The 26657-nt window shown below is 36.9% G+C and overlaps 5 protein-coding genes across 6 annotated transcripts; 4 read left to right on the forward strand and 1 right to left on the reverse strand.

Moving 5' to 3' along the window:
* Window positions 1-731: 731 nt before the first annotated feature.
* LOC119980535 (PTI1-like tyrosine-protein kinase 1) lies at window positions 732-5441 on the forward strand. The gene is made up of 8 exons (XM_038823268.1): window positions 732-889; window positions 1967-2144; window positions 2704-2957; window positions 3129-3255; window positions 3343-3616; window positions 4535-4667; window positions 4793-4879; window positions 5026-5441. Exons 2-8 carry the CDS (start codon window positions 2051-2053, stop codon window positions 5155-5157), a joined length of 1101 nt encoding a protein of 366 aa, XP_038679196.1. The 5' UTR covers window positions 732-889; window positions 1967-2050; the 3' UTR covers window positions 5158-5441.
* Window positions 5442-6374: 933 nt separating this feature from the next.
* Window positions 6375-11477, forward strand: LOC119981476 (PTI1-like tyrosine-protein kinase 1). The gene is made up of 8 exons (XM_038824607.1): window positions 6375-6530; window positions 7653-7830; window positions 9427-9680; window positions 9853-9979; window positions 10067-10340; window positions 10548-10680; window positions 10804-10890; window positions 11063-11477. Exons 2-8 carry the CDS (start codon window positions 7737-7739, stop codon window positions 11198-11200), a joined length of 1107 nt encoding a protein of 368 aa, XP_038680535.1. The 5' UTR covers window positions 6375-6530; window positions 7653-7736; the 3' UTR covers window positions 11201-11477.
* Window positions 11478-11901: 424 nt separating this feature from the next.
* On the forward strand, window positions 11902-14341 carry LOC119981477 (protein EMBRYO DEFECTIVE 1674-like). The gene is made up of 4 exons (XM_038824608.1): window positions 11902-12282; window positions 12348-12430; window positions 13041-13185; window positions 13699-14341. Exons 1-4 carry the CDS (start codon window positions 12100-12102, stop codon window positions 14230-14232), a joined length of 945 nt encoding a protein of 314 aa, XP_038680536.1. The 5' UTR covers window positions 11902-12099; the 3' UTR covers window positions 14233-14341.
* An 887-nt stretch (window positions 14342-15228) lies between these two features.
* Window positions 15229-20551, reverse strand: LOC119980516 (vesicle transport protein GOT1-like). Of its 2 annotated transcripts, none has more exons than XM_038823241.1 (8): window positions 20486-20551; window positions 20145-20211; window positions 19982-20043; window positions 16781-16872; window positions 16510-16590; window positions 16298-16395; window positions 16134-16215; window positions 15229-15776 (listed from the first exon to the last, which is right to left on the reverse strand). In XM_038823241.1, the coding sequence occupies exons 3-8, from the start codon at window positions 20010-20012 to the stop codon at window positions 15738-15740; spliced, it is 423 nt and encodes a 140-aa protein (XP_038679169.1). In that variant the 5' UTR covers window positions 20013-20043; window positions 20145-20211; window positions 20486-20551; the 3' UTR covers window positions 15229-15737. The 2 variants fall into 2 exon arrangements, with proteins under 2 accessions (XP_038679169.1, XP_038679170.1); XM_038823242.1 differs by having other exon boundaries at window positions 20145-20214; window positions 20486-20518.
* Window positions 20552-25461: 4910 nt separating this feature from the next.
* LOC119981217 (dof zinc finger protein DOF1.2-like) lies at window positions 25462-26639 on the forward strand. The gene has a single exon (XM_038824275.1). It carries the CDS (start codon window positions 25585-25587, stop codon window positions 26446-26448), a length of 864 nt encoding a protein of 287 aa, XP_038680203.1. The 5' UTR covers window positions 25462-25584; the 3' UTR covers window positions 26449-26639.
* Window positions 26640-26657: the final 18 nt, after the last annotated feature.

The raw sequence follows: 26657 nt of genomic DNA on the forward strand, positions 1-26657 counted from the left end.
TGTGTCTTTGAACCCACTCTCACTTAAACACATGTCAAAGGTTGTCTTGTCATAAGAAAAAACAAGAGTAATGCTATAAACCTTAAAATGCGACCGTCGTCTTAACTCCAAATTTGTGTGACGTGTGAAATAGTCATTGACTATAAACACATATTTAGATTCACTTAACATCTATTGACTCGTCAAAAAGACAAGATGTTGACAGAAGTGATAGGGATCCAGTAAAAAATATTTCAATCATCCCAATAATGGATGTGTCACTTTCTGGTTCAATAATAAGATTTTATGGGCCCCTACACTTACATCAATCAAGTGAATGAAATGTTTTTTACTGACATCCCTAACATTTTTAGATGTTAAAAGAGTTGTATTCCAATAATTTTTAGATGTTAAATGAGTTGTATTCCAATAATGACAAGTTAAAAATTTTAGAAATAAAGATGAAAGTTTTTTTTTTTTTAAAGACCCATAGGTCATAAACAAGTTAAGCCATGCCCGAGGAACATAAAGGCTATCACAATAGATGGAAACTATCCATATCTCAACTCCTTCTATTGAGAATAGAACCCTGAATCTTAAGGTACTAGACAGCCAACCTAACCAATCAAACTACCTCTTATTCTCAAGATGAAAGTTATTCACTCACCGAATACAATCATAAAAATCCAACAAAAAATATTATAAAAAAAAAAAGAAGAAGATTTGTTTGAAGAAATATTTTAGATGGAGAGAGAAAAACTAAAAAGAGACCGCGTTGCCTCTCTGTCTTGGGTTTCTCTCTCCTTCCGATTCCATCTAAAAAGGCAAACCCAGCGAAGGAAGCTCAACAAAAGAAAACCCAATCTTCAACAAACAAACCAACCCTAATAAAGAGATAGAAGAAGAGCAGGTAATCTGTTCTTAATCTGTCAATTCTGATCCTGTAATTTCGGTTTGGATCTGGCGGTTATTCTTTATTTTGGCTTATATGTCAAATTTGGATTGTCTTTTTTAATTTCTCCTTCCTTCATTTTCATCTTCCTCCATTTCATTCTTTCCCTCCGTTTGTTGGGTTTTGCTTTGGATTGCTTGATTGCAGAGATTTTTGTGTTGTGTCTTCTTTTTGATCCCTGATTTGTTGGGTTTTTATTCCTATCATGGAACATGGACATCATCGACACAGTTTGGGGGTAAGAGAGTCAATGGGTCTTTCTCTTTCTTGTTTTCTTCCTTTGGTTTGGTTTTTTTTTTGGCGAATGAATTTTCACTGGAACGGTAATTTCGAGCTCAATTCGAGTTATAATTGATTGCATTACCTGAAGAATTGAATGCTGTATATGATGTTCAATTAGATTGCACATCTTTTTTGGGTTTATTTGGTTAATTATGTTTGGTAGAGGGGTGAACATTTTCTGCTGATTGGGTATTTTTGGCGGAAATTTTCGGTTAGATTCTTTTGATTTGGACAAATCAACGAGTAAAATGGCAACTTTGGATGCTATTTCTTGATCTCACATGCAGTTTTACTGATTTGTGTATTTTTCAATTGCCGTGTTAAGGGCTTTACAATGCTATATTACATGTTGCCATACTTATCTAACTCCTGAATTATTCTGCAGATGTTTGATCGTTTTCCTTTTTGTTCATCAAGTGAACAAAACCCTACTGTTACCCTAAATTTTATTGGAAATGAACAATTCATGGAGTTCTGCCTGAATTTTTTTAGTTCTTTTGAATTTGTTGTCATTTTGACACATTGTTTTGTTTCCATGTCATATAGTTTTGTCATATTAGATGTTTGATAGCTTTGGACTTGCAGTTTTGTACCAACTTCTTAGTCTAGTGATTTGTGGTCAGTGTCATATTCGACTTTTTCTTCTGAATCGTTTTGTCCAAGAGAATATGTTAAATTTTAGATCATGCATCAGGTAATTGTATATCAGGTATTGAGGTTGAACTAAAACAACTATTGCTATTTTAACTGCAGGCACATGAACCATCTCCTCGTGTTTTTGTACGTCTGGAAAAACCAAGTGCGCAAGACGATTTATATCTGAGGAAGAGAGTCAGGATGCGTAAGTGGTTGTGCTGTACATGTCAAGTGGAAGAGTCTTACCCGTCAAATGAAAATGAACACCTGAAGAGCCCAAATAATCATATAGATGGTATTTTGCTGATGCTCAGTTTCTTACTAGATGCTTGCAAGGTTGCTTCTTGATACATATGCTTAAAAGGTTCTTTGTAATGGTTATTACAATCTGGTTTTGATTGACATGTACATAGCACTTAATGGTGTTATTTCATTCACTATCTCGAAGGCTCGTATCTAATTTTGACCCTTTCTATCATTTTGGATTTTAGTGATGGATTCTAGGATTATTGAACTTTTGTTGTGAATTATTCTCAATGAAACACACTAAGTGAAAGAATTGAGGTCTTGAAACTGATTTTATTACTTTTTTGAATTGTGGGAATTGGTGATGGGTTTTACCAAAATTTGAGTTGGGTGATTAATATTTGTTGAGGTTTGTTGTTACTTGTCCTGGAACTTTTTCGACATGCGATTTTAAACTAAAGAGGTTGGAGGGTTTAAGGAGGGGGGTTGTTCCTGTTTCTGACAACTTTCATAGGATTGAGAATTTATGCATAAAGTTAGGAGTGTAGCAAATATTTTAATATAGCCTTATCACATATAAGTTTATCATTCCTTTGTGTGCATTTTAGGGTATCCGAAAGGCTCAAAGGTGTCAGCTCCTGTCAAACCTGAAGTGCAAAAGGCAGTACCTATCATTGAAGTGCCTGCATTGTCTTTGGAGGAACTGAAAGAGAAGACTGAGAATTTTGGATCAAAGGCTTTGATTGGTGAAGGATCTTATGGGAGGGTGTATTATGCAAACCTCGATAATGAAAAAGCTGTAGCTGTAAAAAAGCTTGATGTTTCATCTGAGCCAGAATCAAATGTTGAGTTCTTGACTCAGGTGTGTGTGAAATCATGGTAAAATGAAAATTTCATAATAGATCATTGTATGTAATCTATAATTTGTCTGGTAATCGATAATTCAGTGAACATAGTTTGTCTAATATCTATTGATATGTATGATTTCACTTAATAAGGTTTTTAATTAACATAACATTTTCTTATCTTTTAGGTCTCCATGGTCTCGAGATTGAAGCATGACAATATTGTGGAGTTGCTTGGTTACTGTGTTGAGGGGAATCTCCGTGTGCTTGCATACGAGTTTGCAAGAATGGGATCTCTACATGACATATTGCATGGTATGCAGGGCCATTTTTGCTAATCTTAATGTGAGGCGCACCAAATGCAAATTTCTGGTACTCATTTGAATTACTTTGTAACTGCAGGTAGAAAGGGAGTTCAAGGCGCACAACCAGGTCCAACTCTTGATTGGATGCATCGTGTAAGAATCGCAGTTGATGCAGCAAGAGGGTTGGAATACTTGCATGAGAAGGCTCAGCCACCGGTTATACACAGGGACATTAGATCGAGCAATGTGCTTCTCTTTGAAGACTTTAAAGCCAAGATTGCAGATTTCAACCTTTCAAATCAGGCTCCTGATATGGCTGCTCGTCTTCATTCCACTCGAGTTTTGGGAACCTTTGGTTATCATGCTCCAGAGTAATGATCCTTTACCATTTATTCCCCTGTTTTTATGATTAATTTGAGTCCTAAGAATTTATTTCTTTGAAATACAATAGTCAAGCTTGTGCTTAATATTTTATGAACTATCAAAATTCAGCGACATTATCAGTTTCAAATTTAAGCAACATTGGACGTTCTTTTTATGATTCTCTTGTTCCAGTTTCTGATTGTAATGGCTTGGCCTGTGATTAATACCGATGTGTCAAGAAAGTGGTCTTTTGTATTTTATTAGAAAGGAAAAAGAGGAGGTTTTGGTTGTCGTCGATTTGGTGCATTTTGAATTGATTGTGTCCATGCCTTAACGGATCTTGTAGACCTTTGATTTTTTAATTTTTCGATTACTCGGTCTGCTGATTTCTAGGTGAAAGCTTTTGCAACTAAAATTATTGGCACATAAATTTTGTCTTGTCTGGAAGTATCTAAAATTTATTCACATTTGAAGAATGAAAGTTACTGCAGAAGTGAGCTGTGTCAGTGTCACACCTATGCACGGAAACAATCAAAGATATGAATGAGCTTCACAATTATATCCCTAATTCTTTTGTGCTGATTTATTCATCCTGTATCTACTGGAAAGGATTAATAGAACCAAGAATTTGTGCATTTATAGATTTCTTGCAAAACACGTATTTTATTTATTCTTTTCTCACATGTCCGTGTGATGTGGGATTTGTAAAAAGACAATGAGCCCAATTACATCTATTGTTATGATATCATGCAATGGTGTTGAAATGTGGTGTTTGGCTAGACTTCACACACCCATATGAAATTATTATTGAGCTACAAGGATAGCTCCTTTTATTGACTGTTATCACAGTATCTTTTCTTCATGTCGAAGCATTATTGATCACAGAGCAATGTAGTTGATCTGGGGCTTGTTTGATTATTTTGCAGGTATGCAATGACCGGACAGCTGACCCAGAAGAGTGATGTGTACAGCTTTGGGGTGGTTCTGCTGGAACTTCTAACTGGGAGAAAACCTGTTGATCATACCATGCCTCGTGGGCAACAGAGTCTTGTTACCTGGGTAAGTTGAGATTCTTATAACTTGTTTTTGGCTATTACTCTTATTTTTGCTCTCTAGGGTCTCCTTGTCCAACTATTTAACTCTGAAAATTCATATGGTCTGACATTGGCTTGCTGTTTTGATAGGCTACTCCAAGACTGAGTGAAGACAAAGTTAAGCAGTGTGTAGATCCAAAGCTAAAGGGAGAATATCCTCCTAAAGGAGTTGCCAAGGTTTCTACCTCCCTACATTCACTCGTGCTCGCACACACATACCTTATTACACATGCGCGTGACCAAGCATATTTCAGGGGTGGTCGCATGCCTTTCACCTAATAGCTCTATTGCTAACATGATTTGATTTATTTTTGGTTGTCCAGTTGGCAGCTGTGGCAGCACTATGCGTGCAGTATGAAGCCGAGTTCCGGCCAAATATGAGCATTGTTGTCAAGGCTCTGCAACCGCTCCTGAAGCCTCCTGCTCCTGCTCCGACTCCAGCCCCCGAGACTTAGTGCCTGCAATACGCGGTTACTGAATTGCGTTGGGATCTCAGTAAATTGTGCAGAGTTTGATACGTCTGGCCAGCGATTTCATCAGCTCTGTCATATATATTTTTTAAATCTTTTCGTATATGATGTGAGATGTTTAGAATTGGATTGGACTGGGCTGTTTAATGTTGCAGTTGCTGGTGTTGTACCAGGATGGATGTACTCATGTCTTGAGTTTAAAAATTGAGATTGGGATTGGGTTTGTTGGAGGTGTTTGTGTTTGTCAATTGATTAATGTTTTTCTTTAATGTTGGTCTCTCTGCTTATCAAGTGAACCTTCTTCTACAATAAATGGTCTCTCTACTTAAAGAGTTTTTAGTTTCTATGACCTAGTTGCTGCTCATCCAGATATCAAAATTAGGTATTTGAAACTTTTTATGGAGAGAATATTGCAGTTAGATGTTAATCTGAGTCCGTGCAAAAGGGTTAGAAAGAGTATACTATTAGATTTGACAGGTAATGGTCTAAAAGGAGTAGTGTTTTCCTTTTGGACTTTGAATTTTTGTGTTGAATTTGTATCCTGATGTTGATTGTGATAACCTTATTATTATGGTCATTGTCTAGTTGAGAATAGATTGTTTATCTGGTTGCTTATTTGGAGTTTAGATACATGGTGGTGTCATCTGCTTGGAATTTGAAAACATGTCGTTATTTGGTTGTTGATGAGTCAACCCTCCTCGTTTTCAAGTATATCTGGATTTTTCAATCATATTCCATGTGATAATTGGCAATTATATAATGACACGTGTCATTTGTCAATTTAGGGATAGTTGCCGAGCTTAGTCAGTTTTTGTACTGAGTACTTGCCTCTTTTTTAACCTTCGAAGCCCTTATTCTTTTGGTTATGGATCAATTAAGTCCCTCTATTTTAACAAATTGGGTCAATCGAACCATTATTTTTAAAAACACGTCACTTGTTAACAACTACGTCATCACTGTTCAGATGTAAAAATGGACTTACGGTTTCTTTGAACGATTGTTTAAAATTGAGGGACCGATTTGGTTCGAAAAAAGCATAGGAGCTCAAGTGACCCTTCCTTCCAAAAATAATGAAAGTAAAAGAAAGCACTCAATTCTCAAAGCAAATAACACCTGGTAAACATATTTGAACGTTGAAAAAAAATTTCTATAAAAAAAGATTTTGTTTTAAGAATATTTTTAGATAGAGAGAGAAATAGACCGCGTTGCCTCTCTGTCTTTTCAGTTTTTCTCTGCTGCCGATTCCATCTAAAAAGGCAAACGCACCGAAGGAAAGCTCAACAAAAGAAAAACCCAATTGTCTCTTCAACAAACATAGCAAACCTAATAAAGAGGGAGAAGAAGAAGACGAAGAGCAGGTAATATGTTCTTGATTTTTCAATTGTGATCCTGTAATTTCGGTTTGGATCTAGTGGCTATTCTTGATTTTGGCTTATATGTCAAATTTAGCTTTATTCTTTTTAATTCGCCTTCCTTCATTTTCACCTTCTTCCATTTCATTTTCTCTATCTGTTTGTTGGGTTTTGATTTGAATTGCTTGATTGCAGAGATTTTAGTGTTGTCTCTTTTTTTTGATCCTTGATTTGTTGGGTTTTTTTTCTTCTTTTTTTTTCTCTCACTATCATGGAACAGGGACATCATCGACATAGTTTGGGGGTAAGAGAGTCAATGGGTCTTTCTCTTTCTTGTTTTCTTCCTTTAGTTTGGTTTTGTGCGAATGAATTTCCATTGGAATGGTAATTTCGAGCTGAATTCGGGTTGATAATTGATTGGATTAGGGGAAGAATTGAATACTGTATATGATGTGCAGTTAGATTGCACATCTTTTTTTTGGGTTTATTTGGTTAATTATGTTTGGTAGAGGGGTGAAAATTTTCTGCTGATGGGTTATTGTTGGTGGAATTTTTCGGTTAAATTCTTTTGATATGGACAAATCAACGAGTAAAATGGCAACTTTGGATGCTATTTATTGATCTCACGTGCAGTTTTACTGATTTGTTTATTTTTCAATTGCTTTGTGAAGGGCTTTACAATGCTACATTTCATATTGCCATCCTTATCTAACGAACTCCTGAATTATTCTGCAGATGTTTGATCGCTTGATAAACAAAACCCTACTTTTTCCCTAAATTGTTTGTCCATTATGATAATACTTCCCGACTCCTTTTTGTCCAATGCTATTTTTATTGGAAATGAACAATTCATAGTGTTCTACCTGCATTTTTAGTTCTTTTGAATTTGTTGTCATCTTGACACCTGTTGGTTCCATGCCATAATGTTTTGCCATATTAGATGTTTGACAGCCTTACACTTGCAGTTTTGTAACTTCTTAGTCTAGTGATTTGTGGTTGGCGTTCTCTTCTACTTTTTCTGTTGAATAGTTTTGTCCAAGAGATTGTCAAATTTTAGATCGTGCATCAGGTAATTGTATATCAGGTATTGAGGTCGAACTAAACCAACTATTGCTATTTTAACTGCAGGCACATGCACCATCTCCTCGTGTATTTGTACGTCTGGAGAAACCAAGTGCTCAAGACGATTTATATCTGAGGAAGAGAGTCAGGATGCGTAAGTGGCTGTGCTGTACATGTCAAGTAGAAGAGTCTTATCCGTCAAATGAAAATGAACACCTGAAGAGCCCAAATAATCATACAGATGGTATTTTGCTGATTCTCAGTTTCTTACTAGTTGCTTGCTAAGTTGCTTCTTGATACGTATGCTTAAAAGGTTTTTTTAATGGTTTGTCAGTTTTGATTGACATTTACATAACACTTATGGTTATATTTCATTCACTATTTCCAAGGCTTGTATCTAATTTTGACCCTTTCTATCATTTTGGATTTTAGTAGTGGATTCTGGGATTATTGAATTTTGTTGTGAATTATCCTTGATGAAACGCACTAAGTGAAATAATTGAGGTCTTTAAAATTGATTTTATTACTTTTTTGAATTGTGGGAATTGGTAATGGGTTTTACCAAAAATTGAGTTGGGTGATTAATATTTGTTGAGATTTGTTGTTACTTGTCCTGGAACTTTTTCGACGTGCGATTTTAAACTAAAGAGGTTGAAGGGTTTAAGGAGTGGGGTTGTTCCTATTTCTAATTCTGACAACTTTCATAGGATTAAAAACTTATGCATAAAGTTGGCACTAAGCTCGTTCCTAGTTGTCATAGTGATAGGTGAACTCACACGACATATTCAAGGTGAGGTACCTTGGTGCATGTTATTTACGGATGATATAACTCTAGAGGATGAGGCAACATTGGGAGTTAACTCAAAACTTGGGATATGGAGGGAAGCCCTATAGAAGGATTTAGATTAAGTATGACTAAAATAAAATATATGAAATGTAAGTTTAGTAAGACTAGACAAGAGAACGAACAAATGATCGAATGCATGGTACAGAAGTTACAAAAAGTTAGGTTTTTAGATATCTTGGCTCGATTTTCAAAGATGACAGAAACATTGGGGAAAATGTAGTTTATAGGATTAAAAACGGGTGAATAAAGTGAAGGAGTGCATCTGATGTTTTATGACTTATGAGACATAAGGATTCCTCTGACGTTGACGAGGAAATTCTATAAGTTAGCTATACGACCCGCAATAGTGTATAGTTATAAGTGTTGGGCTATTAAGAGAAAACATATCCAAAAAATGCATGTGGCAGAAATGTGAATGTTTTATCGGATGTGTGGTCAAACGAGAAGAGATAGAATAAGAAATGAGATTATTAGATTTAAGGTTGGAGTAACACCAATTGAAAATAAATTGCAAGAATACTATTTAAGATGGTATGGGCATGTTCAACATAGGGATAAAGGTGCAGCAGTGAGGAGAATTGAGGGATTTTGTATAGGAGAGTAGGAAGCTAAACAGAAGACCTAAAAAGATATGGCTTGAAGTAGTACTAAGTAATGGTATAAATTCAATAGGAGTTGATGAAACTATGATCCTAGATAAAAAGGAATGGCGGATATAAATATATGCAGTGGATTCTTGTTGATTTTTGTCATATACTCGTGTAACCGATCCCAACCTTTTAGGACAAAGGCTCGGATGATGATGATGTTTTTAAACGCCGTAGAGGAATCTTATATAATTTTGATAACTGTTACTTTCCGTTGTTTTGAAACAAAAAAGGTGTTCCGTCTTTTTTTTTTAATGATTTCATACTCTTCCATATGTTAGGAGTGGAGCAAATATTTTGATATAGCCTTCTCACATACAAGTTTTATGCTTTGTGTGCATTTTAGGATATCCGAAAGGCTCAAAGGTGTCAGCTCCTGTCAAACCTGAAGTGCAAAAGGCAGTACCTATCATTGAAGTGCCTGCATTGTCTTTGGAGGAACTGAAAGAGAAGACTGAGAATTTTGGATCAAAGGCTTTGATTGGTGAAGGATCTTATGGGAGGGTGTATTATGCAAACCTCGATAATGGAAAAGCTGTAGCTGTAAAAAAGCTTGATGTTTCATCTGAGCCAGAATCAAATGTTGAGTTCTTGACTCAGGTGTGTGTGAAATCATGTTAAAATGGAAATTTCATAATATATCATTGTATGTAATCTATAATTTGTCTGGTAATCGATAATTCAATGAACATGGTTTGACTAATATCTATTGGTATGTATGATTTCTCTTAATGATTTTTTTTTATTAACATAACATTTTCTTATCTTTTAGGTCTCCATGGTCTCGAGATTGAAGAATGACAATATTGTGGAGTTGCTTGGTTACTGTGTTGAGGGGAATCTCCGTGTGCTTGCATACGAGTTTGCAAGAATGGGATCTCTACATGACATATTGCATGGTATGCAGAGCCATTTTTGCTAATCTTAATTTGAGGCGCACCGAATGCAAATTTCTTGTACTCATTTGAATTACTTTGTAAATGCAGGTAGAAAGGGAGTTCAAGGGGCACAACCGGGTCCAACACTTGATTGGATGCATCGTGTAAGAATCGCAGTTGATGCAGCAAGAGGGTTGGAATACTTGCATGAGAAGGCTCAGCCACCGGTTATACACAGGGACATTAGATCGAGCAATGTGCTTCTCTTTGAAGACTTTAAAGGCAAGATTGCAGATTTCAACCTTTCAAATCAGACTCCTGACATGGCTGCTCGTCTTCATTCCACTCGAGTTTTGGGAACCTTTGGTTATCATGCTCCAGAGTAATGATCCTTTACCATTTATTCCCCTGTTTTTTTTTATGATTGGTGTGTGTCTTAAGAATTTATTATTACAAATACAATAGTCAAGCCTTGTGCTTAATACCATTTATTCCCCTGTCATCACAGTATCCTCGTCCTCTTCATGTAGAAGCATTATTGATCACAGAGCAATGTAGTTGATCTGGGGCTTGTTTAATTATTTTGCAGGTATGCAATGACCGGACAGCTGACCCAGAAGAGTGATGTGTACAGCTTTGGGGTGGTTCTGCTGGAACTTCTAACTGGGAGAAAACCTGTTGATCATACCATGCCTCGTGGGCAACAGAGTCTTGTTACCTGGGTAAGTTGAGATTCTTATACCTTGTCTTTGGCTATTATTATTTTTTGGTCTATAGGGTCTCCTTGTCCTACTATTTCACTCTGAAAATTCATGTGGTCTGACATTGGCTTGCTGTTTTGATAGGCTACTCCAAGACTGAGTGAAGACAAAGTTAAGCAGTGTGTAGATCCAAAGCTAAAGGGAGAATATCCTCCTAAAGGAGTTGCCAAGGTTTCTACCTCCCAACATTCACTCGTGCTCGCACACACATCCCTTATTAGTTATTTATTACACACGCACACGTGCAATCATTTCCAGACCAAGCATATTTCAGGGGTGGTCGCATGCCTCTCACCTAATAGAACTATTGCTAACGTGATTTGATTTATTTTTGGTTGTCCAGTTGGCAGCGGTGGCAGCATTATGCGTGCAGTATGAAGCTGAGTTCCGGCCAAATATGAGCATTGTTGTCAAGGCTCTGCAACCGCTTCTGAAGGCTCCGGCTCCAGCTCCAGCTCCGACTGCAGCTTCCGAGATTTAGTGCCTGCTATACGCGGTTACTGAATTGTGTTGGGATCTCAGGAAATTGTGCAGAGTTTGATACGTCTGGCCAGCGATTTCATCAGTTCTCTCATATATTTTTTTAAATCTTTTCGTATGTGGGATGAGATGTTTAGAATTGGATTGGATTGAGCTGTTTAATGTTGCAGTTGCTGGTGTTGTACCAGGATGGATGTACTCATGTCTTGAGTTTAAAAATTGAGATTGGGTTTGTTCGAGGTGTTTATATTTGTCAATTGATTAATGTTTTTCTTTAATGTTGGTCTTTATACTTATCAAGTGAACCTTCTACAATAAATGGTCTCTCACACATGGGTGGATAGCCTCTTTTTTTCTTTTCCTTTTGTGAAGCAGAGTTGGGAGATTCAAATTCGGGGCTTGTTTTGATTGAAAAATGATAGTAGAGTAGAGTTAATGGAAGAAGAGTCATGTGAGGGAGAGTTAGGGAAGGCGGCTACCTTCATTCACCCTTTCTTGGATTGAGGGTAGAGCGAATGAGAGTTAATGAACAGTAAGGCTACCTTCATTCACCCTTTCTTGGATTGAGGGCAGAGCGAATGAGAGTTAATGAACGGTAAGAGATGTGGGTTAATGAGATGATTTAGGAAATACGAAACAATTTCTACTTTTATCTCACAAATATCTGAATTGAGGGGTAATAACATATTGAAAATGAGAATCATATGTAGCTCAGATGATAATTCATGTGTGATATGTTATAGAGATATCGAGTTCGGACCTCTTCATCCCAAACCCGACTCTTAGACGGTTAGACTTCTTAAATAAGCAGAGGCTAACATTACTACCTACAATTTCCAAAAAAGACACTTTTAAAGTGAACAATACCCGCGCAGACCCAAGCACAAAAACTTCTTTCAGATGGTGTCAACAAGAAGCGGGAAATCACTTCCGCCGCCGGAACAGACACCGCCGCTACCGCAACGACCACCATCATTTGTTGCTTCAACACCAACGGGTCCAAAATCTCAAGCGGATCCGAACCCAGATGCCCAATTTCTCAAGTCTCCACCGACTGCGGTCTCCGCCCTTTCCATCAAATCGGTACGGAAGTCTTTATTTTGAATAAACAGAGAGTGGCTTGCGTATTTATGGTGTGGGTTGCGCAGGTGTTTCTGTATGATTGGTGGCTGATGAAGCCTAAGGGCAACAAGAACAGGGGCTTGGCCGTTGGAGGGTTTGCTTCCAGAGGGTGAGTTCCATGGTTTCCTCTCTTATGGTTTCTTTGATTTGGTGCAATGCATGTGGATAGCAACCTTTATGGTGAAGATTTTCGACTTGTATATACTTCATGTGTGAAACCCATTAAGGAATTTTGAGAATTTGTAGAGAAAATTTGGCATATTGATGATAATGGTGATTACAACACATAGAAATATTGTGAAATTGATGATTCTCGTATATTTCAACTTCTTCTTCTTTTTCAATGTTTTTTGTGATTTCATTGAAGATATCAAGGATTGTTTTATTTCTCCATGTACTTGAGAGTTATCTGGACTTATCTCAATTTGTGCAAAGAATTATAGTTTACTTTAGGAATCAACCTCCTGTCTATAGTGTTCTGTGGAGGTTGAATAGATCCGACTTTGCGTGTTTTTCGGAATTACAAAGCTAAAACTAATGGTGGAATCATCAAGAGATTTGACTGCTTTCAACAGTGATGATGTAGGATTTTTCTATGATTTTCTCTAATATTGCAATAAAAATATCCCGAAAGTGGAATTCATAATGGATGTCTTTTTTTTATGAGGAGCATCAGTCAAGTTGATTGAGTTCCTGTATATCAAAATTCCGTGTTGCAGGAGACAAGAAGCAAGAGTCTTCTGCTCTGCGGAGATTTCCAAGAGACATGATACCACCACACTTGAGACAATGGATGGGATCACGGTCACAATCAGTGGCTTCATAAATAGGTCTCGTACACATTCAAACGGCTTTCCATTGGAGGTATGTTCTTCCTTTGGTTGGTCATCATTTTCTATTAGCTGTAGTATCCCTGTTCTAGGTTCGTAATTTTGTTCTGACTAGGATCACAGTCACAATCAGTGGCTTCATAAATAGGTCTCATACACATTCAAACGGCTTTCCATTGGAGGTACATTCTTCCTTTGGTTGGTCATCATTTTCTATTAGCTGTAGTATCCCCGTTCTAGGTTCGTAATTTTGTTCTGACTAGTATGTGGCTGAGTGGCTCAACATTTTGATGTTATTTTCCTGTGACCTGCTGTTATTGCAGTTTATAGTTGCATTGTTATATTATAACACACTCTAATTTGTATGAAGGTCGTAATCACCCACTGCTCCTCTCTTCTCTTAGATAGCATTATGGATACAAATTTCTTAGTATATTTTCTAATAGCGTGAAACTTCTACAGCTGAATGTCAGTCGGACATGCTTCAAGAAAATACTTTGGTGAAGATTTTTGTGTTCTGAATCTCAATTTCTCCTTTTTTCTACAGATTTGCCACAATTTCATGCTTGGATTTCCATATAACTGGGAGGAGTATGCTACACAACCTAGTAGTGAAGAAGCCGTTGACAGAAGTTGTCCATCTGCAGAGTCTGGTTCCTCGGCCAACAGTTGGTGTACTTTGCTGCCAGCTGCTTTTGACGATCTTCCAGTGACGAAGGCACGCGACTTCTTAATGTCCCCCCTTCAAGAATGTGAAAGAAGGACCCTCTTTAATCACATATTGGGAAAGTTGGGCAGCATTGTTTCCGGATGTGCTGAAATTTCACTAACTTCAAACCCGGAAAGTGTGAGTCATGTCAACACTGCTAATTTTGTGCAGAATGAAACTCCACAAGCTCATAACAGAAGTAAGACTACCCAGAAGTGCAGAGATGAAGATGGAACCTTGTATGAAACTCCACTGACTCGTAACAAAGCTAAGGCTACCCAGAAGTGCAGAGATGAAGCTGATATCTTGGATGCTACCCCAAGAAGAATAGTCACCAGAAGCATGACTAGATTGATGAAGAAAAAATCATAGGAACAGGCCGGAAGTGTTTGGGTTAACCAAGACTTGTCCATCTATATGCAAGTATGTAAATTAACTATGTAAACATACATTTTCTTCTGATCCCATGGCCCTTATATTTTGTCTCCACTTCTACATAATATTAGGGGTGGCAAGACCTTGTCTGGTTCGGTTGACAGAATTAAACTAAGTTTAGACACAATTTTTGTTCGGTTTAAAACCGAGTCCGGGTCCAAACACAATGATTTACTTGTCCGAACCCTAACCCGAATTAGATTATTGTCCGATTTACTTGTCTGAATTTAAACCAATATGGGTTTGGTCAATTAAGTACGTCCGAAATCCAATCCGGATTGTGGTCCAGACATATAAATATTTCGTAAACACGTGATTTTATCCGACTCGAAACCGAATTTTTGACACCCCTACATTACATAATATGAGTTCAAATCAAACCATAATACAAGATTTAAATCAATTATTTTGTGCATACCACATGCTATATTTTTGATAATATATATATTTCGGTGACCTTAATAAATCGCATAAACTGTGTATATTTAGCCCCCTTTGATATACTATGACCTTGTATGTATACTTCTTTGAATATTGCAATCTTCTCCTAAAATAACAGTTGCCGAGAGTTTTATCTTTTTTGGAAGTCGTGGGATGAATTTTTAAACGGAACTCATACATCGAATTTTTTTCGTATTTGTTGGTTTGCAACATTGGTAGGACTCACGAATTCAATCTTGTGCGTCTAACTCATCAGTTAACACTTGAATCCTGTACGCGCGTCCAGCTAAATCCTGTGCATCCAACTCAACAGATAAGAGTTGGATCCTATGCATCCAACTCAACAACTGCGATAACTAAAATGCATAGAAAACAAACCAAACAGACTATTATCATTTGTGCTGATTTACGGGTTTATCCAATACACACCCCCGAACATAGTCACCATGAATGGAAAAGAAAGGATAACAAACCAACAGGGCAAAGCAAACATTAACTCAAAACTCAGGAACACCTTCATCCATAACATCACTATTTTAATAACATCCACAATACAGAATCATTTGAAAGCTTGAAATGTGCCTCTTAAAACTAGGGAAACAAAGAGTGAAACTGGACACTCAAGGCCAGTCAAGGTATCTGGACACTCTTCTGATGAGGACCTATTACAAAGATAACCAAGGCAAATGTCTAAATAAAAACTAACAGAATGCCATGACCACGAAGCTGTCTTTTGCAATCGGATGCTCACGCACTTCTGAGGAAATATATCATTGGCTAATGCTATCGGAAAAGTGAAATAATAGAAGGATATTAGAGACTAAGCTCAAATCATTTCTAGTTTCTATCTGAGGTTTTGACAAAAAGGTCATTATGAAACAAATTCTTATGTACTGTCCTCGACAGAACAACATCAAAAAATTATATTCCTCCAACAGTATTTTACATGGACATTCAAAGTGTGCTGGTCATAGTTGTCTCACTTCCTATTGACATCTGCATTATACGGGGACCCTTTTCCCTCGATACCGGTCAAAAAGCTGCACATTTGTTCAGTTAAGAAAAAGAAATATTAATAAACAGAACAAAGTTATAGCTCATTATGCTTGCAAGAATGAACAGTAAAGAGATTCGAAACACACCAAAATGATGTGTGTGTGTGTCTCTCTCTCTCTCTCTCATTCTCTCACAACTCCAAAGAAACCCATTGTCTTCCAGGAAGAATGTTTTTCCAGAAAATCTTCATTTTATGACTCATGCAAAGCATGAGCCCCAATCACTCAACATGAAGATCGCTTCTAAAAGTGCATAAATCTAACTGAAGATATTTTTCTTTCATTCTTATATCTTCTTATCAATAAATTTATTTATTTCGAAAGTATTTAAAATGAACGTACCGATCTGATAAATGGCTGTTGAAACACCCAACCAAGAATTGGAATCCTTTGCAGAAAAACAGACAGTGTTGGCCAGAAGCCACTGCACAAAAATTCAATCAGAAATCTCAAAAGTAAACGGTATGAGATAACAATGAAATCAAGAACTTAAAATTCTAATCAACCTGAAGAGAACAATAAATCCATATGATTCCAAAATCATGCCCAGAATCGGCCATCCTATTACAACAAGGAAGAACCCGACACCAAAAGATATAGTTCCCTATAGCACAGCAAACAAAAACATAGAGAAGGTAAAACCATAAAATTTAAAAAACACAGAGCTAGCTGCAAAGAATGAAACGTAAATTATGGCAATTCATCAAAGAAACAAGACCTTGTAGTTTTGACGTTTCATGAAAAATTGCATGGAAGACTTCAATCCAATAGTTAGAGCCACACCAGAGAAGAAAAGGATCTGATAAATAACACAGAAAATAAGTGAGCATTAGTAATAGGTGAAATCAGCAATAGGCAGAACCAACATCTTTTTCCAGAGGCTGAAAGCATAACTTAAAATGTGATTATAAACAAAAAATATTATATTTTAAAAGACTCTTAACGCTTCCTTCTGTTTATAGTATAAATGATAAGAATAAGAAGCTTACATTCCCCATCGCAAGCAATCCCTTGTCAAAGAAAAATATAACTCCAAGAAAGGTGAACAGAATGCCGAACCCCGTCAAGCCCAGTCCGATCTCTGTTTCATGTCATAAATAATCATAACAAATGTTTCAACAATTTCTATAGAGACTGGGATATGCCCCCATTATATAAAGGCCACAAAAGACGTTAGATCTAAGACTGAGCAAAGAGCATTTGAGACTGAAATATCTAAAGGATACTATGACTAATATTCGAGAGCATTTGAACATTGTATTAAGGACTTATCAGAAACATGCATATGATAACTCAAGAACCAGTAATGAATTGATTCCAGGAACTAACATTCAAAAAATCAGTAATGAATTGGTTCCCGGAACTAATATTCATATTCACACATTCACACTCATGATTAGATCATGTATAATTTCTGCATAAAGCAAAAGGAATACAACAGGTGCACGTGGCACCAAACGTGAGACTTTTTTTTTCCCCATTGGTAATGTATTTTTTAAAAGAAAAGGCAGTGACAAATCCAAAATAAAGGCTAATGGCTGCCAAAAGAGACTATCAAACTTGCGAAAACGAAAAGAACAAGAAACAAGAGAAACTAGCTGAAAAAAATTGGCAGCTCGATATTGGACCAACATCACCCAGCACAAGTAGGGGCATTGTTTCAATAAAAGATCTTCAAAATCACAAATGACAACATCAACTTCCTTCACGGCTGCCTCCACCTGATTAGCTATCCAGCGACATTAATCAAAATTCACAACTACATGACACTTCATACTTCATTAACTCTTGAGTAGTTACCACGGTATCTTGCAGATCATAAGGTGATAATTGTAAAATTACATCGATTTTGTACCTTTTTTTCTTAACTTATGCTTTGTTTTCAAGTTAAACTTGTGTGTTTTACGTTTCTTTTGTTTGCATTTCAGTTAATTGAATCTTAGATGATAATTTGTGTCAATGGCAACCTTAACAATGTTCTTGGACATCTATATGCGAGTCTTGGCAATTTCCACGAAATCCGCCACTGTTCAGTCCAGCCCACTTGTGAAGCCCGACATATATTCTTCGAGAAGATCTGGGTTATGTGGCATATACTGTTGGAAAGATATGGAAATCTAGTTTCTGAAGAATTTTACAGTTTGTGATTCCGAATTTTGTGGACAACGTTATGACAGTTTGACTACGGACTGCTCAGGCCAGAAAATCAGTAATTCGGGCTCAGACTTAGCAATATTGGTTTGAGACTTCTTGAAAACCCATGGACAGTTCCAGCCTATGAAGGAAACTAGTAGGGCTTCAATTTGTGATTTGAATGAATCTTTGACTATTATGATTCCATATTTTGCTGGAGGAAATCTTGATTCAATAGGAAACTAAGAGATTCTAATTCTACTAGGATTATATGGTTTCCTATCATAAAGTGTGACTTTAACCTTACCAAGGATGATATAAAAGAGGCTAGCATAAAGAAGAAGACTAGCATAAAGAAGAAGAGACACAACAGAGCTAAGGGAGGAGAATCAAAATCACATAAGGAGATTGTAGAGCATCAAAATGAGAGAAGAAAGCAATAAAGTCCTTAAGAGGGGAATCCTCTTCACCAAGATTACTTTGTCGAGGTTGTTCTTTTTCTTAAGTTCTTAATGTTGTTCTTGTTTAAATTGTTGATGTTCCTATATATTATGTGCAGCTAAACTCTTTTACTAGGGATTCGATGTAGCCTGGCATGACTATTCTATGTGTTAATTAATTTATTACCAATTCCAGTTTCTAGTTTTATTCATTGTGCTTCATATATTATATATTATGTGTTGATTTAATGATTGATCACCATTATTTAGACACATGTTTGAGACAAGGCTACACAACGATCAATGGGTAAACTTGATATAGCTCTTGTGAATGAATGAGATGTTGTTGAAGCACGATCCATACGTAGACACTCTTGGTTCTTCTTACACTTAATGCATTCTTGTTTGTAACCTCGACCACAAAAAAATGGCTAGAGAGCTATCTAAGAATAGTTGATCTCGACCACAATCAATAGCATTTCATATTTTAGATAAGAACGAACCTTAGAAACAAGAATTGAATCTTAATCAAATAAGACAGAATTGGATTCCTATGGTGAAATCGAAGTCCTAGTTTGCATTCTCCTGATTTAAAATACCCTGAATCTTTCTTGCTAATATTCTTGCACTTTCTTGATTTCGAAATCCATAAAACTTCTCTTTAATTTCCAGAACAATTTAATTTTATTTTTGTCTATTTCGAGACATTCTAATTGAGTAGTCGTTGAGATTACTGGACAAATCTCCGTGATCGACCTTGCTCTTGCATACCTATGCTATAATTATATTCGTGCGCTTGCGAGTTAATTGAAATTACAACATAAGGTCGACTCAATGCGGACAAGCAAATAAGCTGAGTTATATTTCCTTTGGAAAAAAGAATGGAATGGAGATTTTTTTTAAAAAAAAATAAAAGGAAAAAAAGCAAGTTCACAAAAAGCTTCCATGTATGTATAAATTTAAGCTGAAATTATAAGGAGTCAATAAAGAAGAAAATCATTAATTATTGATGATCTTTTCTCAAAATGAATCTGTATGCTCTAAAAGTTGATGACTGTTTCTCAAACAAATCTATATTAGAATATGCCCAAATTTCAGTACCAATATTCGTCATTAAAATAGAATGGCCTGCTACTGTCATTTCCAAATCCTTCCCCAAATAACAGACAAAAGATTATTACCATTCACAACTCCAAAGAACAAAACACTCAAGCTACCAAAGCCAAGGATTCTTCATATAGTTCACAATACACCAACTAGTGAATGTAAAAGGGGCGAATTATAAGTAACAAAATTATTTCTAAATTTTTAATTCCACCAATCGTATTGGCAGTGACAAATGATTTCTTATTTATTCATCTACCAATTATATTTGGAAGAAGCATTAATCTAAATTAAATTAGGTACGTCTCCATGGGATTCTTAGTTCTGTCAAATAGGGTAAGACTTCAGGACTCTAAATTCAAGTTAAAGATTGCGTCATTATAATTTCACACCTATCCGTTTCTTGTCTCCAACAGTTCATTCTCAGAGAATAACATGCGATTTACGTCTACAAAACTATTATAAGCCTTAAAAAAATCCACACATCTAAAACAACAGAAGGAAATCACTCACTCTTCCGGTCATTCATTTCAAAGGAAACCATTGTTTTGATCTTCAGGTACTTGTCAGATTCGCTGCATCACAACACAATGAACGTAAGAAATAAACACACACAAAAAAGGTTAAAGAACGAATTGGAATTCAAATTCGAAGATCCACGCGGAGAACATCATACCTAGACAAATATCGGGCGAGAAACCAGAACGAACTCGATTTGGCGGTAAAGACGTTACAGAAACAACCTACTAGGACAAAATAGGATTGCATATATTGAAATCAGTAAGCTAAAGAGAATCAAAAAAGCAAACGAATGCCAAAGCAAGAAAATCTAAGCCCTAATATCATCCCCTTCAGTTATTGAATCAAAAGAGCAATCGCATGCCAAAGCAAGAAAATCTAAGCCCTAATATCATCTCCTTCAGTTTTCTACGATTTCTCAACAACGGAACAGCATTGAACACACACAGAGAGACGGAGAGGGAGAGACATAGAGGGGGAGGGGGAGGGGGAGGGTACCTGAGACGCAGTGATGCAGAGAATGATAGAAGGTAAGAGGTTAAGAGCAGAGAAATGTGTATGGAGAAAGCCGTCTGAGAAACACGTATTTTATATATTTGTTTGGTTGGTTAGTCATTGCCTCGTGACGTTATTTGGCCAATTAACGCTTCTCACCCGGATTTCAAGCCGGATGCGGATCGCTTTTCCAACTCGGGTTATTCTCAATCTGGTTTAAGGTTTTGTTTGGATCGACGATCCGATGGGGGCCCTGGTGATACTCTCATATGGGCCCTCCCTTCCGAAACGCCTCTCTTCGCTCCTCCTATTACATGACCCATCATAAGGAACACTCCTCCTTCAACCCCCAAACCTTTCCCTCTTCAAATCCCATCTTCACCACCTCCTCCCAGACCTCGACATCCCCGAAATCACCGTCGACCTTCCCCACCACCACCGCCTCTCACTCTAGACTCTACTCCTTTGCTAACGTCTGCTTCGTCACCTCCCATATTCTTATCGTCAAGGCCCACCTGTACAAGAGTTTGATACAGGGGCAAACCCACTAGACCTCTCTTGGTTGTAATATCAAGGAAGCCCAAATCAGAGCAACCCATTATTGAACTGAATGAGGGCCTGAAGCAGGCCCATCTGAGGATACTGGCAGTGGCAGTGGCAGTGGCAGTGAAAGATATTAGAACTAATTTAATCCAATCCGAACTACATTAATAACAGAATGAGTTGCTATATCACACAACAAGAAACCAAAACCATGTCGAAGTTGTGAGTGCTCAACGTTTAAATTTCAGTAATCTCATCATGTAAATGGAGGAATGAAATCTTTTTTAATGAGAATCCACACCCAATAAATGGCTAATTCTAACTCCTTCCATTGTAGTAAAAACTCACGAGTATTGGTGAACCTCGATAGTTTTTGGGATACAGGACTCCAATTCTTAACTACAATTTTAGGTACAACTCTAATTCGAACCTATGTTAACTCATGTTTTAAAACGTGTTATTGAGTATTTTTGATATTCATAATATTAGAAAATAAATTATTTTGTAAAAAATTTCTACATTCGAAATTTAAACTCTAAACTTTTTGGGTAACGTGTTACTTACTCAGCTGCCCACTGATAAATCTTAGGTCACATCATGAAAGACCTCGCAACCCTCATGGACCAGCTGAGACATGGAACGATGCCATGAGACTTTAACTCACAATCTTCCACTTGCGCTAAGAGTTACAGCGATCAAGTTCATCATCTCAACCAATGACCCTTTATTATCTAAACCCTAAACTCTAAATTCTAAATCATAAATCTTGAACTCTAAACCTTAAACACTAATTTCTAATCTTTAAACTCTAATATGTCATATTCAAAAATACAATATAATAATTTAACTTTCTTTTCAGAAAAAATTGTAGCTAAAAATTTGGAGATCTCCCAACTCCAATTTTTGGGTCCCCAAGATATTGTGCACCGCAAAATTTGAAGTGGGATCCAATTATTACAGCACAACTTTCCCATGTGTTGTTTTGTTTGAGACTTGTAATTGCAACACATTGAGCATGCATGCATGGATGTTTTCTTCTTTTGTGGTGGTGAGTGTGAGAACTAACAAGCACTGTATTTTTGTCTTGTTATTATCATAGACGAAATAAAGAAGAGTACGAGACGTGGAAGCTATGGGATCCTCTGCTTCGTTCGTATCTTTGTTGAAAGCAACACCAAACCCCCCACGTGATCCAAGCATTCTCTTGGAATCACTTTCTATGGACGGTCCATGATGAAAGAAAGAAAGCACTCGCACCCTTAGATTTGAGCTGAAACGAATATGAAATTCAGCTCCATGAACTATTACTAAAACTTTTCTTTGGTAAGTTTGTTGTTTGGATATCCGATATGAGTCTAAAAGCCGGCCATCCGATCTGAGGTATATAAGTTTCGCACCCAACGACAAGATAAGTTGAATTAAAATCTAACGCGTGATCACAAAAATATTACTCTGATTAACTACTAACACATAAATTCAAGAATACATAATTTTATCATGAAATTTCTATTCTTTCTAATAAATTCTGATTTATCAAAAAAAAAAAGTACATTTGATTTATCAAACTAATTAGTGCACACATAATATATACGTAAAACAAACTCAAATACAAGAATTTGTCTAATCAAATGAAACTCGAGCCTTCGTTAGAATAAAGGTCGAATATTCGAATCTAATTCAGCTCGAGCTCATATCTTTACAAGTTGGTCGAGCTGAGCTAGAACATGCAAAGGTTTTGACTTGACTCGACTCGATTACACCCTCAACTATCTCGAAACCCTAGTTGAAAGAAGAAAACCAAAATATATATATAGCTGTTCGACATTAAACTGAATTTTGGCCACCCCTAATCTCAAGGGTATTACTCTCAGTGGAAATCGAATACGATTATACATATATATATATACACACATAACACATATTAGTAGGTTTGAACACGAGATATTTGCAGTGTGGGAATGTTAATGAGGGGAAGCATTAACCAGCCTCTTCGCTAATAGCATAGTGATGAATATCTCATTATCTCTTGAGCAAAATCGTATTCGATTTCCACTGAGAGTAATACCCTTGCAGCTAGGGGTGGTCAAAATTCAGTTTAATGTTGAACAATATTACGTATTTACGAAATATTTACATATCCAGACCCTAACCCGAATTGGATTTCGGACGTACTTAATTGACCAAAACCGGATTGATTTAAATCCGAACAAATAAATCGAACAATAATCTAATTCGAGTTATTAGGTCAGGCTCCGAACAAGTAAACTGTTGTGTTTGGACCTGGACCCGATTTTAAATCGGACAAAAATTTTGAGTTTGAACGTAGAATTCGGACATATAACTTATGTCTAAACTTGATTTATTTCGGGTCGAACAGAGTTTTGCCACTCCTACTTGCAGCTACCCATTAACCTTTGGCCCACCTTACTTTGACCATGAAAATCAGGGATATTTTTTAACAAATACCGAGGTAGACGTGTGGGCAGCACCATCCGTGACCTGAGATCTTGCTTTGCTTACTTTAATTGCTGATTAATTAATTCAATAATCAAGTTCAAGTCACAGAACTTGAAATTTGAAAATATAAGGAAACTGAAAGGATGGAAGAAATGCCACGTAACACATTGTGCACGTGCAAATCCACATGCACCCCGACGTTACCAATCCCGTTAAATTCTCTACTTGCGTGAAATTATTTCTTTGGTGATCCCTATGTGAACAGTTCACTGTATTCACCTCCTAACTAACATGCCGACATTTCGTTCGTTGCGCCTCCTTATGAAATTACAAAACTACCCATCCTCGAATTAAGTAAGTCAAGATCCATTCCAATAGTTATCATCCAAAAAGTATCCCAATAGTGTATGGAAATGAGAGGGGTTTCAATTTTTTAGTCTAATTATCTCTCAAAAATCATGTTAAATAATGAATTTTTTTTTAAAAAAAATGACATATTAGAGTTTAGGAGTTAGAAATTAGTCTTTAGGGTTTAGAGTTTAGGTACTTACCAAAAAAAAAGTTTTAAGGTTTAGGATTTAGGGTTTAATTTTAATTTTTAATATTTAGGGTTTAGAATTTAGTATTTAAATTTTTTTTTCCCAAAATCTACTATTTTCTAACATTATGAACACCAAAAATACTTAATCACATATTTTAATTTATGATTTAGCATAATTTTGGGGAAGAATTGAAGATGGAATTGGAGCCCGAAATTGGAATCCTTCAATCTCGTAGTGTGTTGTATTCATTCATTGAGTGTGGTGACATCATGACAAATGACTCCATTGAAAATCCCACACAATCAATGAGTGTCACCCTTCATTATAATAATTTTGGGATGATACCTTTTGGGATCTTTATCATTTTTGTAAGTAAAATTCATTTTGAGAAATGACTAGTTTGAAAAGCTTATGTCAAACTTGTAAAAAAGTCTCACATCAGTTTGATGTATGTCAATTATATGATTTGTATGTGTGAGTCCAACCTCAAACTCTTTAGGCACTTTTAAAAGACAAACTCGTACGGACCTCAGACCAAGAGCGAGTAATACTTAAAGTAAGTTGGGCAAAGCCTCTCTCTCATCTCTCTCAATCTCTTCAAAATATAACATGATATGAGTGCATAGACTCGATTTTACCTCCCCTATAGTCTACTTGTTAGACCTCGCATAATTGACCCCGCATATGCAGTAGTGTTAAACTTGTAAAAAGTTCCATAGCTGTTTGGTGGAAGCCAACGATGTGATTTATATGTATGAGTCTGACCTCAAACACTTGAGGAGTCTTTTAAAAGACAAACCTGTGTAGACCTTATGAATACATGTATAAATAGTTCTACAAATTCCAAAAGTTAGAAATTGAAACCCTAACTCAAACAGAGTTAGAGTACACTATTTGCTGATTTGGCAAAACCGAGTGAGCTTTGGTTGGGATGAAGAAGTTGGTAACTCCATGCAGATATGGGAGGTCACAACTCACAAGTCAACTCCCTTAACCAACAGTTTCAGCATTATTTCCTTTGTGGGCATTCACCTAGTTTTCTCCACATAGGCTTCCGTCCAGTTCTTACCTATCGCCAATGTAGAGCGAGCTGAATTGACAGCTCGAGTTTAGAGTTGACTCAAATATTTAATGTGTATCAAGATATTTTGGGCCAAGGAATTCTCGCTTACAAAAAAAAAAAAGAGAGCAAAGATTGAGTTGACAAAATTCTATACCAATTCATCAAAAGGGCATCATGGTCTTTTCATAGAATAAGCAACCACAGCAATTAATGACAACCAAGGTACTTTGACTTATCAACCTAAAAATCACTTTCTTGATGTGACCAATGAACAAAGGCCACGTGAGGCAACAGAGTCAGCCAACAATCCGGCTACTGTACAGTTGAGTAGCCTACAATAATTACACATTCCCATCAAAATCACTAGGCACATGATTTTCTTCGTCCTAACGGCTCCCCAACCGACCACCCCACATTTATAATCAACCAGAAATCTTACACAAACCCATCAACATTACACCATAAATCATCTCTCCCAACTCTGTAATTCTGCAACTATGGCGAATTTCAGTGACCCAATGTTGTTTCATTGCCCTCCAATGGTGGAGAATAAGTACTGGAATCCTTCCAATGTTGCCGGCGAGGTTGCTCCTAATTGCCCCCGCTGTGCCTCTCCAAACACCAAGTTTTGTTATTACAACAATTACAGTCTCTCGCAGCCTCGGTACTTTTGCAAGGGCTGTCGGAGGTACTGGACTAAAGGCGGCTCGCTCAGAAATGTTCCGGTCGGTGGCGGTTGTCGCAAACATCGTCGCGCCAAGGCTGCCCGCCGGACGATTGACCGGACTAATCTCCATTCCAGTGATCGACAGAATTATGAGTCGTTTGGGAGGCCTAATTCAGACTCTGGTAAAATTCACTCTAATGGGTGCGAAGAAATCGACATGGCGCTTGTTTTCGCTAAGTATTTGAATCAGGATTCTTCCTCTGGAGAAGAATTGCGAGACGAGACGACTGAAACTTCTGGTTCTTCCTACTCTCTGAACCAGGATCACAATAGGTCATCGGAGAATCATGTGGCGATCGAATGTCAGGATTATCCGGCGTCGGGTTTAATTGGGGAACCGAATTCGATTGAAAAAGCATTGCCTCATCAGGAAATTTTGGCAGAGAATCATGGTTTTGGATTACTTGGAGTAGTTGAAGAAGTGTCTCAGGATGCATTGTGGTCTGATGATCATGCAATCACTTTGCCCCAATTTACATGGCAATCGACCGAACAATCGCCGGAATTTGATGCAGTTTTTCCCGATCATGATCAGTACTTGAAGATTCCTGCAGATTTGATCAGTGATGGTTGGAGTTCCTTTAATCTGCCAATGTTAGACAATCAGAACACTACCCTTTTAAATTGGTCATAGATTTGGAACTTATAATATTCAGAACCCGTGCACCAGAAATCTCTTGGCTCGACTCATATGGGATACTGGATTTGCTATCTTATGTATTTTTCTTTTACATTTCCATGACAGAAACATATCATGGCATAGAAATATTTAAATACATTTACTGAAATAAATTAAATAATATGGAAGAAAGTTTTTGTATGGAATTCAACATGAAAAATATA

Source organism: Tripterygium wilfordii, chromosome 16, assembly GCF_013401445.1.
Source record: "Tripterygium wilfordii isolate XIE 37 chromosome 16, ASM1340144v1, whole genome shotgun sequence".
NCBI lineage: Eukaryota > Viridiplantae > Streptophyta > Magnoliopsida > Celastrales > Celastraceae > Tripterygium > Tripterygium wilfordii.

What these genes read in the sequence shown, in the direction of transcription:
- LOC119980516 (XM_038823241.1), bottom strand. Translation starts at nt 20,012, where the DNA reads ATGGTTTCCTTTGAAATGAATGACCGGAAGA. An exon ending in TGAAATGAATGACCGGAAGA is followed by an intron (nt 16,873 to 19,981) that starts GTGAGTGATTTC and finishes GACATGAAACAG; the next exon opens with AGATCGGACTGGGCTTGACG. An exon ending in GATTGCTTGCGATGGGGAAT is followed by an intron (nt 16,591 to 16,780) that starts GTAAGCTTCTTA and finishes GTTATTTATCAG; the next exon opens with ATCCTTTTCTTCTCTGGTGT.
- LOC119980535 (XM_038823268.1), top strand. Translation starts at nt 2,051, where the DNA reads ATGCGTAAGTGGTTGTGCTGTACATGTCAAGTGGAAGAGTCTTACCCG. An exon ending in ATGTTGAGTTCTTGACTCAG is followed by an intron (nt 2,958 to 3,128) that starts GTGTGTGTGAAA and finishes CTTATCTTTTAG; the next exon opens with GTCTCCATGGTCTCGAGATT. An exon ending in TCTACATGACATATTGCATG is followed by an intron (nt 3,256 to 3,342) that starts GTATGCAGGGCC and finishes TTGTAACTGCAG; the next exon opens with GTAGAAAGGGAGTTCAAGGC.
- LOC119981477 (XM_038824608.1), top strand. Translation starts at nt 12,100, where the DNA reads ATGGTGTCAACAAGAAGCGGGAAATCACTTCCGCCGCCGGAACAGACA. An exon ending in CCGCCCTTTCCATCAAATCG is followed by an intron (nt 12,283 to 12,347) that starts GTACGGAAGTCT and finishes TGGGTTGCGCAG; the next exon opens with GTGTTTCTGTATGATTGGTG. An exon ending in CAAACGGCTTTCCATTGGAG is followed by an intron (nt 13,186 to 13,698) that starts GTATGTTCTTCC and finishes TTTTTTCTACAG; the next exon opens with ATTTGCCACAATTTCATGCT.
- LOC119981217 (XM_038824275.1), top strand. Translation starts at nt 25,585, where the DNA reads ATGGCGAATTTCAGTGACCCAATGTTGTTTCATTGCCCTCCAATGGTG.
- LOC119981476 (XM_038824607.1), top strand. Translation starts at nt 7,737, where the DNA reads ATGCGTAAGTGGCTGTGCTGTACATGTCAAGTAGAAGAGTCTTATCCG. An exon ending in ATGTTGAGTTCTTGACTCAG is followed by an intron (nt 9,681 to 9,852) that starts GTGTGTGTGAAA and finishes CTTATCTTTTAG; the next exon opens with GTCTCCATGGTCTCGAGATT. An exon ending in AACAGAGTCTTGTTACCTGG is followed by an intron (nt 10,681 to 10,803) that starts GTAAGTTGAGAT and finishes CTGTTTTGATAG; the next exon opens with GCTACTCCAAGACTGAGTGA.